At 35.0% G+C, this 17,365-nt stretch overlaps 1 protein-coding gene and 1 pseudogene across 1 annotated transcript; both read right to left on the bottom strand.

Annotated features, from left to right (window-relative positions):
* On the bottom strand, positions 1-7,796 carry LOC122604589 (annotated as a pseudogene).
* Positions 7,797-14,714: 6,918 nt separating this feature from the next.
* LOC122603005 (mannitol dehydrogenase-like) lies at positions 14,715-17,324 on the bottom strand. Its single transcript, XM_043775618.1, has 5 exons — positions 17,141-17,324; positions 16,955-17,068; positions 16,113-16,626; positions 15,104-15,257; positions 14,715-15,015 (listed from the first exon to the last, which is right to left on the bottom strand). Exons 1-5 carry the CDS (start codon positions 17,236-17,238, stop codon positions 14,813-14,815), a joined length of 1,083 nt encoding a protein of 360 aa, XP_043631553.1. The 5' UTR covers positions 17,239-17,324; the 3' UTR covers positions 14,715-14,812.
* Between the last annotated feature and the right edge of the window lie 41 nt (positions 17,325-17,365).

Genomic DNA, 17,365 nt, shown 5'->3' with positions numbered 1-17,365 from the left:
TCATCAATAGAGAACCACACTATTCAGTCTTGATCAAATTGGCGACATCAATGACAAATCGGTACCTTACATCAGATTTCAACAGACGCTCCATGGCCGTGTTCACGTAGTCTATTGGTATTATCTCTACATCAGCAGTTATGCCATGTTTTGCTGCAAAATCAAGCATCCCTTGTGTCTCTTTAATCCCTCCAATGTTACTACCAACAATAAGCTTCCTCCCTGCAATATGATTTAGCTCATTTCATAAATATCGAAAATGCTAAAGCTAAACGTTACATTGAATCAATTAAGGAGTCAAAATCCTTACCCATAACCAAAGAAAATGCACCTATTTCAATTGGCTTCTCAGGTAAACCAACAAGAACAAGTTTTCCATGAGATGTGAGTGCACTAAGCAACGGCCCAATGGGGTGATTTCCAGAGACAGTATCGATTATCCTATCAAGTGTGCCCGTAGCAGCCTATTAACATAGTACAATAAAACCCAAAGTAAAATTCAAAATATATCTCGCCAATGAACTCATGCGCTAGTTGCGCAAAAAGGGGTGGAGGTGGAAGGCTTTGCCTGGTTCAAATCTGGGCATTGGCGTTTAATTACTGACTTTGGAAAAATTAACTACAAACACATACCTTAAAATTGACATTAAAAAACCAAAAATCAAAATCTATCCCAAAAAGTTTAAGGACGCGTTTAATTCGAGAAAACACTCCTTGTTTTCCATTTTTATTTTCCAAGAAAACAAGAAAAATAGAAAACGCGTTCAAATTTCATTTTCGTAAAACAACTTCCAAGAAAACAAAAATCCTTGTTTCCACCTTTTGAACTAAAATTAGAAAACTATTTTTTTTTGTTTTCCGTTTTCTATTTTCTGTTTTCCAAGTTAATAAGATTGAGAAATAGAAAACAAAAACAAATAAAGTGAACTTGACCATGTTTTCAAAATGAAAATGCATCTTTTATTTTGAACTCATTTTCAAAATTTTCAAAGGTGTTTCTAGAAATGAAAAACCCTTTTCATTTTCTATAAAATTGGAAATGAAAAACTAGAAAACATTTTTCTTGAGCTAAACGCACCCTAAATCATTTACCCACAGAAAACTAAAATCGAAACAATGAGGTTCACCTTCATCTGTTCTGGATCTTTGCTGTTGATGAAATGGTCGGCTTTAAGTCCTTTAATCGCTTCCTCTTTCTTAGCAGGGGAGGTACTAAAAACAGTCAATTGTGCACCAAAAGCCTTGGCCATCTTCACAGCAACATGACCAAGCCCACCTAGACCAACCACACCCAATTTTGTACCGGGCTTGTCTAGTCCAAAGTATCTAATGATAAAATAATGAATTGAAATACTTTTTTTGTATTGATTTTCTATGATAAACGGGTTACAATTTATAAGGGAAAAAATGCTCTAAATAAGGAAAACGAATCACCTTCAATCTTCTGCTGATTTATTTCTTGGAGTGTTGTCCAAGTCGGTATCTATTGACGGAAATAATGACAATGCTCTGATCTTGAAATCTTCTTTCTAACACTCCCCCTCAAGTTGAATAGTAGGATCACCAAAATTCAACTTGCTCAGACATTGTTGAAAGTATTTGTTCCTACAGCCTTAGTCAGGATACCTGCTAGTTGATCTTCAGACTTTACAAATGGTAACTTAATAATTCCATTTTCAAGTTTTTCTTTAATGAAATGTCAGTCAACCTCCACATGTTTAGTCCTATCATGTTGCACTGGATTTTCTGAGATCTGAATTGCTGCTTCGTTATCACTTAAAATTTGGATGCCCTTTTTTGGATTAAACCCCAATTCAGTCACAAGTTTTTTCAGCCACAATGCTTCTGCTAAACCTTTAGCTATACCTCAAAATTCAGCTTCTGCACTTGAAAGAGAAACAACCTTTTGCTTTTTACTTCTCCATGTGACCAGATTACCTCCTACCAGAGAGAAATATCCTGAGGTTGATCTTCTGTTCCCCTTATCTCCAGCCTAGTCAGCATCTGTATATATTTGAATATCAAGATGACCATTTGCTTTAAACAAAACTCCATGACCAGTAGTTCCTTTTAGATATTTGATAATTCTTAAAACTGCATCCATGTGTTCTTCTTGAGGCTGGTGCATAAACTGGCTTACTACTCCAACTGCGTATGTTATATCTAGACGATTGTGAGCCAGATAAATCAGCTTTCCTACCATTCGTTGATATCTATTTTTATCAGCAGGTTTGGCATCTATTTTCATGAACAACTTCTGATTCATAACCATTGGTATGTCTGCTGGTTTACAATCAATCATTCCCATTTCTGCTAAGAAATCCAGTACATATTTCCTCTGACAAATAAAGATCCCTTGTTGTGACCTTAACACTTCAATTCCTAAGAAATACTTTAGATTCCCTAACTCTTTCATTTCAAATTCTGCACACAAGTTTTGTCTCAATTTCTTTATCTCACTTTCATCATTCCCAGTAATAATCATGTCATCGACATAAATTATTAGACACGTTATTCTATCTCCTTTTTGACTGAGGAACAAAGTGTGGTCAGCATTACTTTGTTTGTATCCATATTTTTTCATGGCTAGTGTGAACCTCCCAAACCATGCTCTCGGTGTCTGCTTTAGTCCATACAACGACTTCTTTAGCTTACAGACTTCTCCAGGTTTAAAATCATTTGAGAAACCAGGTGGAGGATCCATATACACTTCTTCTTCTAATTCTCCATGTAAGAAGGCATTTTTAACATCAAACTGATGAAGAGGCCAACCTTGATTTGCTGCTACAGAGAACAAAACTCTTATAGTGTCTAGCTTTGCAACCGGGGAGAATGTTTCAGAATAGTCAATACCATATGTCTGGGTGTATCCCTTTGCAACCAATCGAGCTTTATATCGTTCAACAGTACCATCTGGCTTAAATTTGATTGTATAGATCCACCTGCATCCTACCGGTTTCTTTCCCTGTGGTAAAGTGCATTTGTCCCATGTTTCATTTTTTTCTAGTGCCTCCATTTCAACTTCCATGGCATTCTTCCATTTTGTCAACTTCAAGGCTTGCTCTACATTTGATGGAGTTTCTCCTGAATATAACTTTGCTGAAAATGCCTTTGCTTTTTCAGACAGATTTCCTCTCACAATATTAGCCATTGGATATTTAGAGCCTCTTGAAAACTTCTCTAGAGAAAAATGCCTTGCAGGAATTCCTCTGGTGGATCTTGCCGGAAGCACATATCTTTGTTTAGGAACTTCTGGAGCTTCATTACTTACTTGAACTACTTCGTTACTTACTTGTTCTTCTTCTCCTTGTATAATTTCATTCGAGTAATCTGGTATGTTAAGTGAAGAATCTGAAGAATTACTTACCTCGGATATCAGGTTCGGACTTATATTTTCGGTGACACTTTGAGGCTGAGGGGACTGTACTGGAGCTTCTTCTTCTGTTCTTCGTTCTGAATCAACCGAAGTATGAGAATCCTCTATAGGATATTCCAGCCAACTCAATGTGTCATTCTGTTCCTCCCCCTGACCACTGTGTGGCGAGGAGTAGAAGTACTTAGTTTCAAGAAAATCACAATTCATGGTGGTGAACATATGACGAGTTTTTGGATTATAACACCTATATCCCTTTTGAGTGACTCCATATCCAACGAAAACACACTTCTCAGCACATGGATCGAGTTTATCACAATAGGATTTTGGAATATGGACAAAAATAGTACGTCCAAATACTTTAGGTGGAAGTGTAAGCACTGGTGGTAAGGTATGAAATTCAGTAAGGGTTTTAAGGGGAGTTTTCATTTTAAGGATTTTTGTTGGTAGTCGGTTGATAAGGTAAGTGGCAGTAGATATAGCTTCTGGCCAAAAAGATTTTGGAACACATGATTCAATTATTAGGGCTCTAGTCATTTCTAATAAAAGTCTATTTTTCCTTTCGGCAACACCATTTTGTTCTGGGGTATGAGGGTACGTGGTTTGATGAACTATCCCTTTGGACTTAAAAAATAGATTCATTTGTGAGTTCACATATTCTCCCCCATTGTCTGATCTCACAATTTTGATAGATTGTTGGAACTGGGTTTGGATCATGGCATAGAAAGCAGTAAACCTATCATGAACTTCAGCTTTATTTTTTAAAAAATAGATCCAAGTCATCCGGGTGCAATCATCAACAAATATTACATAATATTGGAAATTTTGACCTCCAAAAATCGGGGCAGGGCCCCACACATCTGAATGAACTAAAGAGAAAGGAACTTGAACCCTGGTATTTCTAGGTTTATAGGTTTGTCTATGACTTTTAGCTAAAATGCAAGTTTCACAAGAAATTGGTTTATTCAACGGAAAAAGTTTAGGAAACAAAGTATGCAAATAACTAACTGATGGATGCCCCAATCTTCTATGCCATAGCCAAGCTTCTTTTTCATTGGTTCCATGAGCTAGCATAACACTCCCGCTTGAATTTACTTCATCAACATAGTACAGTCCCTCTCTTTCAGTGCCACACCCAATAATCCGTCCCGTCCTGATATCCTGTAAAATACAAAAAGTTGGATGCATAAGAACGGAGCAATTGAGTTCTCTTGTCACATGACTTATTGATAATAGTTTATGTGACGGAGAGGGAACATAAAGACAATTAGATAACTTGATGTCTGGTGAAATTTTAATTATTCCTCCGGTTTTTACATCCATTTTTTTTATTAGCTGTTTCAATATGAGTTTTCCTAGGTTTGGAAACTTTTGAAAAATCAGACAACTCATACGTCATAGTATCTGTCGCCCCACAATCAAATATCCATGGCCCGTTTGAATCATTACGATCCTCGAGAGTACTAAGGGCCTGCCCACTTTTTGATGGTGGGCTTAGACTAAAATGCACCTTTTTACCAAGCCCATTTGACTTAGGCCCACTAGGTTTAGACAAAAAAAACTTTTTTGGTAATAAAGCTTTATTTTTGAAAGAGATCGGTTCATTTGGGAAATAAGGATTCCAAATTTGGTTTCCTTTTTCCCTTTTACCTCTGACCATCAAGAAGTCCTCCTCCTTATTTCCTTCTCCGGCCGCCGCTGCAACACCACCAAAACCGGTTGATCGCCGGTCATTACTACCATCTTTATTAGGTTTTGTAGCGGTGGTAGGGGTGATATCCTTCTAGGCCTTTGTCGATCTGTTGCTTTTCTTCGGACCGATCCACCAATCGGATACCCTAAGATCTCAAAACATTGATCTTTTGTGTGTCTTGACATGCCACACTCATCACACTTTAGATGGGATTTATCATCTTGGGTCATCTTTTTCTTGTCGTCGTTCCGGCGGAATCCCCTGGATACAAAACCACCGCCACCGCTGCTATTGCCGGAAAAATCTCCGGCGACTAAGCCGGATGCTATACCTTGTGTGTCGTTCACTGTTGCTCCCATAATACGTTGGTGAGCGGATTCCTTACGAACCGTGGCATAAGCAGATTCGACGGTGGGAAACGGGTCGACCCGGAGTATTTCCCGTTTGACGGATTCATATTTTCGATCTAGTCCATTTAAAAATTGGAACACTTTCTGTTCCGATCTTAATTTGGAATATATTTTGATATCATCAGGGTATTTCATTGGATTTGGGTCTAAACGGTCGATCTCACCCCATACGCCTTGAAGTGAGAATCAAAAATCTTCAAGCGATTTATCATTCTGCTTGAGTTCGTTTGCCTTGACGTGCAAATTGAAAGTTTGCAATTTATCCTTGCCGCTGCTATATGTGGTTGTCAGGGCATCCCACAGCTCCTTTGATGTGGAGAATTCGGTGAGATTTCCGGCTAATGTTGGTTCAATGTTCTGAATGAGCCAAGAAAACACGATCAGGTCTTCTTGTTCCCATTTTTCATATTTTTCGATTGTTGCTTTTGTTGGTGGTTCTTCGGTTAAATGATTTAGTAATGATTTGGATTTTCTGCCTATGGCGACTCGGATCATTCGAGACCATAAAGCGTAATTTTGGTTGTTTAGTTTGAGGTTAATTTGCAGGTTGTCGGATAGTTTAGGATTTTGTGGCTGGTTATTTTGCAAGAGTTCGGCTAATTGAATGGCTAATTCGGAACCCACGCCTGAGCTGCCGGCTTCTGCTGCCATGGTGGCTTAGGTTAGATGATGGATTCGAATTTTATTGTGTAGATGATGAGTCCAGGCAGTAACCTGGCTCTAATGCCATGATAAAATAATGAATTGAAATACTTTTTTTGTATTGATTTTCTATGATAAACGGGTTACAATTTATAAGGGAAAAAATGTTCTAAATAAGGAAAACGAATCAACTTCAATCTTCTGCTGATTTGTTTCTTGGAGTGTTGTCCAAGTCGGTTTCTATGGACGGAAATGATGACAATGCTCTGATCCTGAAATCTTCTTTCTAACATCTAAGAGGACTATAGTTTGTAATCCCAGCACATAGCAATGGGGCACCAGAATCAAGTGGCAAATTCTCCGGCCAACGAAGTACAAAATCCTCATTTATAACCATGTGATCAGAGTAGCCACCATATGTCTTTGTGCCATCAACATCCGAATTTTTTGTACGGATAGGACTCAAATAAATTCAAATGGTGTAAGTAGGAACTTTAGCCTGGTATTTTGCAAAAGTGGGAAGTCCGGTGTCTTAGACACCGAACTTGTCCACGTACACACAAGTCCGGTATCTACACCACCGAACTTCATCTAGGTGGCAATATTTCATACTTCTTTGTCTTCATTGTATTTATATTAACTCGGAAAAAGAGGAGACCTGCATGAAATTAAATGAAGCTGCAACTAAGAGACGAGACATGACAAGTGAGTCACGAGAAAGTAGTCAATTAAATGAAGTCCGGTTATGGAGAGACCGAACTTCAATTGTTGTTGTACGAGAACCATTTATATATGTGACACCTTTTCAAAACTACCACCTTCAAAGTATTGCATGAAGTTCGGTAGTGTAGATACCGGACTTGTGTGTACATGGACAAGTTCGGTGTCTGGTGTCTAAGACACCGGACTTCCCACTTTTGCAAAATACCATGATGAAGTTCCTATTAACACCATTTGAATTGATTTGAGTCCTATCCGTACAAAAAATTCATCAACATCCGGGAAACCATAAGTACCAATTTGCTTAGGACAATACTGTTCAAAATCTATAGCACAATTTGCACATGATTTGCATGATCTATCCCACCAAACATCCAACCCCAACTTTATCACCAATTTTGAACTTTTCTACTTTGCTTCCTACTTCTGTCACCTTACCCACAATCTCATGTCTGTTTATACATATAGATTTTAAACTTTAATAAACAAATCGTTGCACTACAAAATATATATAAATATCTCGCAAAGGAGTCTGTTTTTTAATAGCGTACGTGAAGTTTTGTATTCAAGTGTTGTAGCTGATACGTGTGTTTTAGAATCAAAATGCAGCCCAAAGTTATTGGTTTAATGGCATATGCATTCATGCGGGTCTTTTATGCACAACATGTTAGAAGTTATTTCGATGCTTACAAATGAAAATTAATATGCACAACATTCTTCATGGAGAGGCTTGATGCATTAGTTGAAAAAGAAGATAAGTTGGGAAATGGTCCACTGATTATTCAGTTTATCCCTTTCTTGTGATAGATCTTAATAGTATCATATATAATTTAGGTGAGGTATGTATAAAACAAGGGGAAAATTATATTAGACTGGATTTTTATATCATTCTTTAGAAAAAGTGATTCGATTTTAGTTTAAACGAGATATTTCATCCAGACGTTGCCCCGGAAGACATTATATTTGTAAACGATTTAATAGAAAAGAATTATTCAAGAGATAATGCGTTACAAATAGGCCAGTATGCTTTCATCGTCCGAGATTAATAAACCACTAACTTTTTGAAGAAAACATGTATTATTCAAATGGTTAAAAATAAAATAAAAACTGACATTTGTCAGTTAAAAATGAACAGTAAAAGTTTTGTGCGAAAGTGAAAGTAGTTTGCATAAAAGTTTAGTGCTAAAAGTGTAAGAGGCTTAAATGTTGTGCTGAAAATAAAAGAAAATCAAAAAGTATAAAAATTTAGTGCTAAAAGTGTAAAATGTTGTGGTAAAAACAAAAAGAATAAAAAAGTTACCCTTCTTTGCACTTTACCGTTAAAAAACTAATAGTAAATCTTTTGTATGAAAGTAAAGGTAGTTCGCATAAAAGTTTAGTGCTAAAAGTGTAAGATGCTAATATAATCTGGTGAAAATAAAAGAAAATCAAAAGATATAAAATTTTAGTGTTAAAAGTGTAAAAAGTTCAAATATTGTGGTGAAAATAAAATAAATAAAAAGTTTATTACTCTTTACACGTTTTCCTGTACATTTCTTTTTAATATATATGTAAGTTTATTATAAATTATACCCTCCGTACCATTTTAATTGTCCAATTTTGACTGTTCAAATCTTTTTCTTCCGACTTTGACCGTAAATATCTTTGTTTGTATTATATATTAGTTGATGAAAGTTATATCAATGAAAAGTACATGTAAAACTCAATCAATTCATATATGTTATATCAAGATTTATATAATACAAACAAAAATATTTACGGTTAAAGTTGAAAGAAAAAGACTAAAAAGGTCAAAATAAGACACTTAATATGAGACGGATGGAGTAAAAGTTTAGTGCTAAAAAAATAAAAGAAATGTACTATTCTTAACACGTTTTTCTGTACTTTAAAATAAAAGAAAAATCAGAAAGTATGAAAGTTTATTGCTAAAGTGTAAATAGTTCAAATATTGTGGTGAAAATAGAAAAAAAATAAAAAGTTTACTAAAAAGTATTATAGTTTAGTGTTAAAAGTGTAAAGATTGAAACTATTGTAGTGAAAATAAAAAGTACACTATTATTTACTAAGAAGTATTATAGTGTAGTGCTAAAAGTATAAAGATTAAAACTTATTTGGTTAAAATAAAAAGAATAAAAAGTATACTATTCTTTATACGTTTTTCCAAACTTTTGTTTTTAAGATATATATATATATATATATATATATATATATATATATATATATATATATATAATTATAGTTTAGTATTAAAAATGTAAAGATTAAAACTTATGTGGTTAAAATAAAAAGAATAAAAAGTATACTATTCGTTACACGTTTTTATATATTTTTGTTTTTAATATATATATATATTAATAAATAATCTCAACTTAATTAATATTTGAAAAAAAAAACATGGAATTGTGGACCAACTTCCATTAGGTTATGGCTAGCTAAAATATGTAGTCGGATTTTTAAAAGAATAAAACTATTTATGATGTCATAGTAGAATATATATATATATATATATATATATATATATGAGAAAAGTGAGTGTGGGGCTGTTATGTACCAATTTGGGTGAAAAACCCCTTACATACTAATATTTTAAAATTTTGAATAAATGTTTGGCCCTCCATAATTTTTATGGTTTAAAAAAAAGTATGTGAGGGGTTTTTCACCCAACTTAAATGCCTAACAGCCTCATATTCCCTTCCCCCTATTTATATATATATATATATAAAAGAAAAAATCTATTAAGAAATAATTTAAGTAGTGAGTAGTGACATGTAAGCAATTTTTTTAGAAACCTCAATTTTATTTGTGATGGAGATAAAGATAAGGAATAGAGTTAGTGGTAAAGTATGCTACACCTAACACTATAATAATACTACTATCGTATAATATCCTCTAATTAAATAATATAAAAACCCCATAATTCCTCTCAAACCAACTCACCATCACAAAACTTAAAAAAGAAACAAAGAAAAGATGCCAAAATCAGCAACCCCCCTCCACCATCCTCACCACCCTCAACAACCAGTAGTACGTGTGTTCTACCACCCTACTCCATCACATAAGGCACGTCATCACGTTGACGTTCATGGTCACGGTCACGGTGACATTCACGGTCATGTTCATGGTCACCACCACTGAGAAGATCCACGGGCCGGCTGGTTGCAGATCTACAAGCTAATCACTTTGTTGTTGTTGTGTTATACACGGTTGTTGCTATATATATATATATGTATATATATATGTGTGTGATTTTATGTTATGTATTCATAGCACATATATATATACATACTATTAGACCATGTACGCATTTTAATGCCAAAAATAAGTGTACTGGCTGTGGATCCCCTTATTATGATACTAGTCTTGATACCCATACGGATTGACTATATATATTATATATGTTAATGTTAATATATGATTATTTGATATTATAGATCCTTTTGTTGAATAACACCTACTGTGTGTGATATTTTGTGTATAGTACGTAGGAGATAAAAATGTGAAGGCAGAGTTTGAGTGTTTGTGTGAGAAAATAGGACATTATGTAAGCAAATAAGGTAAATAGTGTCTTCTTATTTAAAGGTTACCCAATACAAACGACTCATTCATCGAGAATTAGTCTCAATTAACGTCACATTAATCAAAACACTTCAAGGATTAATCCTCATCAATTTTTTTTTTGTCTTCTTCCTTGTATATAGGATTAAAAAAAACACCTACATGAACTCGTCCATGCAGGAACGAATAGAACAAACAAGTACGAGGAACGAGTGGGAGACGAGTCACACCCAATTGTGTAGACTCGTCCCTCCAAGCCGAACGAGTGAGGGACGAGTGGTATTGGGTAGCCTCTTACACGGACATGGTAAATTTTGGAGAATCCACGGTAAAAAAATGGGTTTTGTTTTTTATATAATATAGGTAGATAAATATATAAATGGGAAAAGTGAGTATGAGACTGTTATGCACTCAATTTGGGTGAAAAACCCATCACATAATAATATTTTAATATTTTAAATAAATACATGCCCCTCATGATTTTTACCTTTTAAAAAAGGTATGTGAGAGGTTTTTCACCCAACTTGGATGCCTAACAGCCTCATATTCTCTTCCCCTATATAAATAGACTATATATGTACTATTATACCATCTACGTATTTTAATCCTAAAAATAAGTGTACTAGCTGTGGATCCTCTCTATATAATATTAGTTTTAATACCCATACGGATGGACTATATATATATTATATATATGTGTTAATATATGGTTATTTTTTCAATATAAAAATAGAAATTTCAATGAATTATATAAATAATTTATAAGGCTTTTAGCTTGAAAAGTACTTCAACTTGTCACTTTTTACTTTATTGAGGTCCAAACAAAAATCTGTCCTATCTGGGGGTAAAAAACCGGCTAATCCAACTATGTTGGGATTTGACCGGCTAGCAGATCATGTGGATCCGGTTTTATAGTGATTGCAGACTAGTTGGCATCAAGTGTATATATTGCAGCATCATCCCTACCCTTTCTAATTACATATACAAGATTCTCAAAACTATTCATCTATATCTATTTATCTGTACACAAATCAGTATCTATATATCTATACATTAGTATCGATCTGTATCATATACAAACAACATAATCAGGAATCTATAATCTATATACATAGAAATCTGAACTAGAATAAATTTATACACCTATATCTTTAACAAGAAATCTGAATATCATATCCAGCCATCATCATCATCGCCATAATCACTTAATCAGGCCACCACCACCACCATATCAGGCCACCATTACCACCACCGACAAATCAGGCCAGCACCGTCAGACCACCATCCAAACACCGCGACCACCGCCGGAGATTAAACCCGCAGGAAGTGAAAGGAGAGTAAACCCTCGACGGAGCCTAAACCGTTGCCAGAGATAAAACATTCACAAATCTATATAAGTGTATATATGTACGTAAGCTAGATGAAGATTCATATAGATATGGATATGGAATTTCTTTAGGGAGAAAAGTATTGGGTCTCTCATGACTGACCAATCAAAATGGTGGGGCGTCATCTAAATTATTGGTGCAGCTTTTTTTATATCAGTGTAAATTAGATGGTTGGTTTGTTATTGTTTAACCCCTATCGATACCATCTTTCTTTTTTTAAAGGATTGTCTTCAAAACTGATAAATGTAAACGACGTAATTGTTTACAAGTTTTGTGAAATTATTAGTTATGTAGTATGAGTGAATGAATAGGTAAATATTATGGTGGTGGTGGCTGTTTATGTCGCCGGAAAAATGTTGCCGGAAAGTCGTCGGGAAATATTATGTGAAGAAGGAGAAGAGGATGTAACAGCTTACATGGCATCAGAAGATTTTCGTCGCAAAAAACACGCTAAACGACAAAAAAAAAATTTACTTTTTGATTTTCGTAGTCAAACTAAACGATTTGCGATGAAACTTCTGCGACGAAATAGTTATAATTTTGATTTTTTCTAAAATAAAAATTCTTGCGACGAAATTTTAAACAGTTTTTTATTTTTCCCGTCAGGTGAAAAAGTTTTCCCGCCATGTTATTTGCAACGAAAGAGTTTGTAGCGACGAAAAAAATTATTAATTATGATTTTATTTTAAAAAATGTTTATTGCGACGGAAATTTTTCGTCGCAATGTTTTTTCTTCACGACCTTCTGTTTTTATTTTTCCCGCCGGGTGAAAAAACTTTTTTCGCCATGTAGTATAGATAACTATCGTTCATTTTCATTTGGCTGAATGATTTTCGTACCACAAATATTGATAAATCTACCACACAGTCAACTGTTAAAACATACTGTACAAACCATTAAAGTATACATGTGGTAGATTAATTAATATATGTGCTACAAGAATCACTTCCCTTTTCATATTTATATCTATATCTATACTATCTTATAAAACATCTTGCCTTTTTTGTAAAATCTCAAAAGATGATTTAAACTACTTAAATTACCACCCTTCTTTATTCATTAATTTAAATTTAAATATTTCTACTTAATATACCTATTAATATCCAACCACTCATTTTTTTCTCTCTCTTCAAATTAGGCATGAGCATATGGACCGGAGACCCGAAGCCCAACCAAAACCCAACCGAGACCGACCCGGACCGGCCCGACTGAGCCACAATCAGTTCGGTCTTCGGTCTGTGGTTTCCTGCAACTTCGGTCTTCGGTCCAGTTCGGTTCAAAACCCGGAAAATGCCGGTCCAGGACCGAAACCCGACGACTTTGACTGTGGGCTTAAGTATTTAATGGGTTTATTATGGGCTTTAGTCTTCATTTGAGTCCAAAACTCCAACCTGCAGCCTCCTGTCCAACATACAAAAAGAGTCTAACATCCAAAAAGACCGGGACCGACCCGAGGAAACCCGGGACCGAACCGGACCGACCGAGCTTGTTTCAGTCCGGTCTTCAGTTTGAGTTTTTATGCCATTTCGGTCTTCGGTCCACATCGGTCCGCTCCGGTCCGGTCTTTTGACCGTGCTCATGCCTACTTCAAATCTTAACCACTCATTTTTTTTATCTCTCCCCTATAAATCATTTTATTCCTCTAATTCATTCAAAATCTTTTATCTCAAAAACTGTATATCGATAAATTATAAAAATTGTGTGGGTGTTCTTAAGATTCCATGCTCTTTCATTACAGATGTCATTCGATATACTTCGATGAATTTTTAAATCTGATGGTAGAGCCCGTACGGCTAAAGCATTTGACTATCACACATTCACACTCTATGACTTATCACTTCCTATGACCTATCACCCCACCATCTCACAGCCGCAACGTGCTGGTACTCTCTCTCTTATCTTATAAAGCATTTTGCTCTTTTTTAAAATCTCAAAAGATGATTTGAACTACCTAGATTACCCTTATTTTTTATTCACTAATTTAAATATCTCTACTTAATATACATATTATACCCTTAAATCTCAACTACTCATTTTTCTTTCCCTCCTTAAATATCAACCACTCATTTTTTCTCTCCTTTATAAATAATTTTATTACTCTAATTCATTCAAAATCTTTTATCTCAAAACCCGTATATCGATAAATTGTTAAAATTGTGTGAATGTTCTTAAAATCTCATGTTTTTTCATTAAATATGACATTCGATATATTTTCGACGACTTTTTAAATCCGAGGGCGGGACCCGTACAACTAAGACATTTGACTATCACACTCTATGACTTATCACCTCCTATGACCTATCACTCCACCATCTTACCACCGTAATGTGCGGGTACTTTCTCACGTTATATACAACTACTATTAATGCCTACCCAATATAACTTTAGTATAATATCTTTAAAAAAAATACTTATCTATAATCCCTTATAAAAAAGATTGAGTTTAAGAAATTCAGCATAATTTTTATTCCCAAAATACCCTCATTTTATTTCTAAAATTCAAACTTACCCTTTCACACACAAAAAAAAACTCACACATCCTAGAAATACATATCTACGCAAACAAAAAACCCACCGGTGTCTTTCTTTGTTTTTCTTCTGATGTCGCCGGCGCCGGAATCAAATCCCTACCGTTGTCTTTTTTTTTTTTTCTTTCATGTTTTGTATGCGATCACCGTAAAGCCGCCGCAACGCGCGGGCATCAGGCTAGTATAGTTATATGAGGCTTAGGGAAACTATGTTTCGAATTAATAATTTTATATTATTTAATAATAAGAACCTTAGGAAAAAGGGTCTGATTTTGACACTCTGGCCACAAGTTAAAGTTTTTTTTTTGTTCAGGCCATACAAATTTTGTGTTAAGCTTACATGGTGGATTGGTAGTATACTTTGTATGTCACTATGTCATATCTTTCTAAGAAACATTTATCCCGGGAAAAAAAACAAATGCATAGCCTAACTCCTTTATTACAACATTGTCACATTGTCACACATATAAAGGAAAGAGGGCATTCATCAATAGAGAACCACACTATTCAGTCTTGATCGAATTGGCGACATCAATGACAAATCGGTACCTTACATCAGATTTCAACAGACGCTCCATGGCCGTGTTCACGTAGTCTATTGGTATTATCTCTATATCAGCAGTTATGCCATGTTTTGCTGCAAAATCAAGCATCTCTTGTGTCTCTTTAATCCCTCCAATGTTACTACCAACAATAAGCTTCCTCCCTGCAATATGATTTAGCTCATTTCATAAATATCAAAAATGCTAAAGCTAAACGTTACATTGAATCAATTAAGGAGTCAAAATCCTTACCCATAACCAAAGAAAATGCACCTATTTCAATTGGTTTCTCAGGTAAACCAACAAGAACAAGCTTTCCATGAGATGTGAGTGCACTAAGCAACGGCCCAATGGGGTGATTTCCAGAGACAGTATCGATTATCCCATCAAGTGTGCCCGTAGCAGCCTATTAACATAGTACAACAAAACCCAAAGTAAAATTCAAAATATATCTCGTCAATGAACTCATGGGCTAGTTGCGCAAAAAGGGGTGGAGGTGGAAGGCTTTGCCTGGTTCAAATCTGGGCATTGGCGTTTAATTACTGACTTTGGAAAAATTAACTACAAACACGTACCTTACAATTGACATTCAAAAATAAAAAATCAAAATATATCTCAAAAAGTCTAAGGACGCGTTTAATTCGAGAAAACACTTTTCCATTTTCATTTTCCAAGAAACAAGAAAAATAGAAAAATGCGTTCAAATTTCATTTTCGTAAAACAATTTCCAAGAAAACAAAAATCCTTGTTTCCACCTTTTGAACTAAAATACGCAAGAAACATATATAATGAATTACATGTTAAATTTATATAATATTATAAGCTGATAAAATTTTATGCCGATAGTAATTAAACCACTAAAAAACATGAAGTTAAATTAGTGATCGTTAAAATTCCGGTTTACAGTGATCACACCATTGGACCATTGGAAAATGGATACGTTTTCGTTAAAAATCTCGTTATGTAAGGTTTCCATTTTGTTTGGATGTCTTTCATGCATTCGAGTATGTCTGCCATTTAGGTAGAAACTGGAAACAACCTCTTTACTTAAATAGGGGTAAGGTCTGCCTACATCTTAACCTCCCCATACACCATCGAGGTATTGGGGCTCAAAACCTGCAGAAGGCGGCATTGAGCAGTTTCTTTGTTTTTTTCTGTTTTTTATAAAAATGAAAAACTAGAAAACATTTTTCTTGAGCTAAACGCACCCTAAATCATTTACCCATGCACAGAAAACTAAAATCGAAACAATGAGGTTCACCTTCATCTGTTCTGGATCTTTGCTGTTGATGAAATGGTCGGCTTTAAGTCCTTTAATCGCTTCTTCTTTCTTAGCAGGGGAGGTACTAAAAACAGTCACTTCTGCACCAAAAGCCTTGGCCATCTTCACAGCAACATGACCAAGCCCACCTAGACCAACCACACCCAATTTCGTACCGGGCTTGTCTAGTCCAAAGTATCTAAGAGGACTATAGTTTGTAATCCCAGCACATAGCAATGGGGCACCAGAATCAAGTGGCAAATTCTCCGGCCAACGAAGTACAAAATCCTCATTTGTAACCATGTGATCAGAGTAGCCACCATATGTCTTTGTGCCATCAACATCCGGGAAACCATAAGTACCAATTTGCTTAGGACAATACTGTTCATAATCTATAGCACAATTTGCGCATGATTTGCATGATCCCACCAAACATCCAACCCCAACTTTATCACCAATTTTGAACTTTTCTACTTTGCTGCCTACTTCTGTCACCACACCCACAATCTCGTGTCTGTTTATACATATAGATTTTAAACTTTAATAAACAAATCGTCGCACTACAATATATATATATACAGGTTTTAATTAAAATGAAACAATCATTAAAGTAAAACAAAAAGTTTTCTCTTCACTGAAAATCACCATTTTTCTTCAAAATCGTAGTGCATCGATATATATATACTTGTGTTTCGTGAATTATCAATTTTATCATGATCCAAGGTCAAAATGTTGTCCAATTTATTTTACTTTAATAATTGTTTTATAATAACCACCCTTATATATAGTACATAGACATTTAAGTTTGTAGATATAAATAAATGTTTATATAGTAATATTACCCAGGGATAACAGGGTAGGTTGTAACACCCCATTCATTTTTGATAAAGTGAAGATCTGAATGACAAATTCCACAATACAAAACTTTGAACCTCACATCTTTCTCCCCAGTTGCCCTGCACAAGTACACACATATTCATATATAATTCATAATGCTAGCCTGAAAAGATTCAAGAACACATATATACCTTCTAGAGAAAGTGAGAGGGGAAAGTGTCCCGGTAGTGTCACGAGCAGCATAACCATAGGCTTTAATTGGATGTTCAGATTCAGGAGATGTAGCCATTGTTGTATCTAGCTTGTGTGGTAGGGCAAGATCAGTGTGTAGTTGGAATATATAATGGAAGATGATTTTAAGGGGGTGGATACAAATAAGCCAACTAGCACCAATGCACCATATATACAACACGTAA

Source organism: Erigeron canadensis, chromosome 6 (genome assembly GCF_010389155.1).
Source record: "Erigeron canadensis isolate Cc75 chromosome 6, C_canadensis_v1, whole genome shotgun sequence".
Taxonomy (NCBI): Eukaryota; Viridiplantae; Streptophyta; class Magnoliopsida; order Asterales; family Asteraceae; genus Erigeron; species Erigeron canadensis.
The sequence above is the reverse complement of the archived record's forward strand: the minus strand, read 5'-3'. Positions and strand labels throughout refer to the sequence as shown.